The sequence below is a fragment of the Echinops telfairi genome, unplaced genomic scaffold (genome assembly GCF_000313985.2).
Source record: "Echinops telfairi isolate 266 unplaced genomic scaffold, ASM31398v2 ScPeMD7_443;HRSCAF=831, whole genome shotgun sequence".
Taxonomy (NCBI): domain Eukaryota; kingdom Metazoa; phylum Chordata; class Mammalia; order Afrosoricida; family Tenrecidae; genus Echinops; species Echinops telfairi.
Window position 1 is genome coordinate 23948528 of NW_022104341.1, and position 3310 is coordinate 23951837.

Consider the following 3310-nt stretch of genomic DNA (forward strand, 5'->3'; position numbering starts at 1 on the left):
CTTTCCCTCAGCACAGAGCCCGTAGCACTGCCAGTGTTGTCCCCCCACACCTGCTTGCAGGAGAGGCTTGTTCCCCACAGCAGGAGGCTGATGGTGCATTCTTCTGAGGGGTGGGGTGTGTGTGTTGGGGGGGGGGCAGGGGGCTCGGGACCCCTCACCCCTTGTCCTTACCGGCAGTTCCCAGGCTCAGCAGCACAGCCACCCAGAGCACCCAGAAGAACACGAGGATGGTGACTGTCCACAGCGGCTGCAGCAGCAGGAACGGGGAGCAGCTGATGGCTTTGTTTGTGACCCGGAAAAGCTCGACTGTCCATTTTAGTCTCTTTCTGAGGACAAGGATCAGGATGAGCACAACTGCCTGGTGAGAAAAGGGCATTAGAATACATCCTTGCACAATAATGCAGAACGGGGCAGAGCTCTGCTTTCAGAAACAAACCGTCACAAAACAATGGGGCCTCAAAAGGTTCATGGAAAATTCCACTATCAAGGTCATGGAAGAATGGAATGAAAAGATAATGGATTTTTCTATGAACTTTTTGAAGCCCCCTCGTACTTCTTCCCATCTTGATGAACAGTTCTGTTACGATAGCCACCCACTGTTTTTATCACAACTAAGCAGATAGATTCTGGAGAATTCAAGCAAGCACTAACTCCACCGTGCCTACCATGTGCTTGTCCGCATGCCAGCCCTGCAGTAAAGCAGCGTGCATCCTTCTCACAGAGCGAGAGAGAATGAGAAGCAGCTCCTCCAGGGCCCGGACCTGCAGCCTTGGTGGCCTAATGGGTCTGAGTTGGGCTGCTAGCTGTAAGGTGAGCAGTTCGAAACCACCGGGAGAAAGGTGAGGCTTTCTCCTCTCAGCCGAAGTTCCAGCCTAGGGATTGATTTCCCAGGGGCAGTTCTACCCTGCCCTGTAGGGTTGCTCTGAGTCAGAAGGAACTTGATTGCAGTCAGGGTCAGGGCACTGTCTTGTACTCTCCTGCCCCCACTGTTTGCACAATGCTGAGGCCCTGCAAAAGGGAGCAATAGGCACTGTGGACATGAGGGGCAGGGACAGCAGTGGTGCTCCACAGCTGCTTCTGTGCCGCCTTCTCTGCTAGTTTTCCTCTCTGCACGGAAATACCTGCACGAGTCTTAAAGAAACTGGGCTTAGGCATTCCTGCCTTCAAAGCTGCGCCCGGGAAGTGGAGGCAGGGGTGACAGTCACAGGGCAGCGGGGTGAGCGGTGCCTGAGCAGGGACACAGCCGCTTGACAGGGCCAGTGAGACACTCAGAGGTGCCCCTTCAGACTCAAAGGCCCATAGCTTCCCTGCCTGCCCCAGAGGTGTTTCCGCGGCTTGTTTGTATTGCACAGGCAGGCCCCAGTCACCACCGAGACCCATTTGTCAGGCCTGCCTACATCTTTGAGTCAGACTTACAGGCACGTTGGGACAGCTGCCCATCTTGTCTCCCTTTGGTGCCCGAAAAGGCTGGGAGGCTTCACACTGATTCCAAAGCTGTGTGCGCAGCAAGGGGAGGCGGCTGGCAGGAGCCAGTTCAGCCGTTTCCAAGGTTGCAATGTTCATAATCCAGGATTGCCTGCGTTTAAGATCGTAATGAAGCCAAACTGTCTCTTCTGCAGGCAAATTAAGTTGTTTCTGGCTCCCGAGTTGAATGCTAGCAAGCGTGTGTGTCTAAATGTACATTTCTTTTACAACTTGCTTGCTCTCTCGACAAGCACACACGGCTCTTCTCTGACTCCAAGTCTCCAGCCAGGATGCTGATGAGCAGTGATGAGCTAATGTCGCGCTTTATGGACTCCAATGGGCCTGGTCCAACGCATGGGCTGAGCTCGGGGTGGCAGTGGGGTGATTCGCCACCCAGGGGCCAAGCCCTGACATTACTCTTCTGGGCTTTCGCTTCCAAGAGATGCATTTCAGGCGGAGGCTGAGGAGAGCCTATAAGGCCATTGTATCCCATTTCCGTCATTGTTGTAGTGATTCTAGTGACACCACTTAAAGAATAGCAGCAGGTGCCACCCCCAACCCGTTTTTCCAGGACAACAGTCTGGAGTGAATTGATAAGGCAGAACACCGAGCAGCTAGCTCGGCCCTGGAGGTCCAGGCAATGGACAAGGCCTGAGTCCACTAGGCGAGGCTCTCGGGGCCACGGCTGCTCCAGCCCGGGGCAGGGGGAGAAGAGGGGCACAAGAAGGATGCGGGGTAGCGGAGTGCCCCCTCGTGCCTTCCCTTGGCTCCTAGGCTGCTTCTGTTAACAGTGGCTCTCCCTCTCGCTTCTCTGGGAGAGAGGAGGACGGAGGAGGAGGCGACGGGAGGAGACTGGCAGCAGTAACTTCTTTCCCTTGGAGGCCAGTGCTGGGCATGCAGAGTGGAAGCTGACCAGGGGGCCTGACGTGCCTTTCTCTCTTTTCTTCCCTCCCCTTGCCCTGTGCACAGCTCTGAGGTGCTGCTCAGCCGCAGGGACAGGCCGGGGCTTTCCCCGGTCATGGCCTGTCCCCTTTCTCACCAGCCAGCTCAGGCTTCCCAACTCGCCTCTGCAGCCACGTGAGGCCAGCCTGCTAGACAGCACTGGGCAGCTCTTCGGGGAATACAGAGTTGTGGGGGAGGATGCCCCATGGAGGAGGGACAGAGGGATGGGGGACGGCCGTACCTCGGTGGGCAGCCTTGCAATGGTATTCCTGCTGACAATTCTGAAACAGAGGCCTAGGTCACTTCTTGACTTGGCCCCATAGAGGGAGGTGTGGGCCTGAGGCCACAAAGTTCGGGTGCATTCTCTGCACTTTGTCATCCTCTTACGATACGCGCTGCCTGTGCTTTACGTCATGCTAGGTCCACATCTAATAAACGCACTGCCTTCCGGTGGATCCTGACTCATAGCGGCCCTGTAGGACAGGGGTAGGACTGTCCCTAGGGTTTCTAAGGCTGTAGTCTTTATGGAAACAGAGGACGACATCCTTTTCCCACCAGTGGCAGGTGGATTCCAACCACAGGACCAAAAGTTCACATCCAAGTGCTTTGGCCACCATGCTACCAGGGGCTCTTCTGCATACAATACCCCAAAGCAGCACCACTGCCATCAAGCCAGTTCCCACTCATGTCAACCCGGTACGGCAGGGTAGAATGCTCCCTAGAGCTTCTGAGAGTAAATTTTAGGGGAGCAGAAAGCCTTGTCTTTTTTTTTTTACTTGTTTATTTATTTTTATCGTTTTATTAGGGGCTCATACAACTCTTATCACAATCCACACATACATCAATGTGTAAAGCACATTTGTACATTCATTGCCCTCATCATTCTCAAAACATTTGCTCTCCA

At 54.6% G+C, this 3310-nt stretch overlaps 1 protein-coding gene across 2 annotated transcripts in view; it reads right to left on the reverse strand.

Moving 5' to 3' along the window:
* Nucleotides 1-3310, reverse strand: part of SLC44A3 (solute carrier family 44 member 3) — a 109958-nt gene that overhangs the window by 70812 nt on the left and 35836 nt on the right. For both annotated transcript variants that reach the window (XM_045292164.1, XM_004699570.2), the window contains one exon: nucleotides 172-358. In XM_045292164.1, coding sequence (XP_045148099.1) covers nucleotides 172-358 — 187 coding nt within the window. The remainder of the gene's footprint in view (nucleotides 1-171; nucleotides 359-3310) is intronic.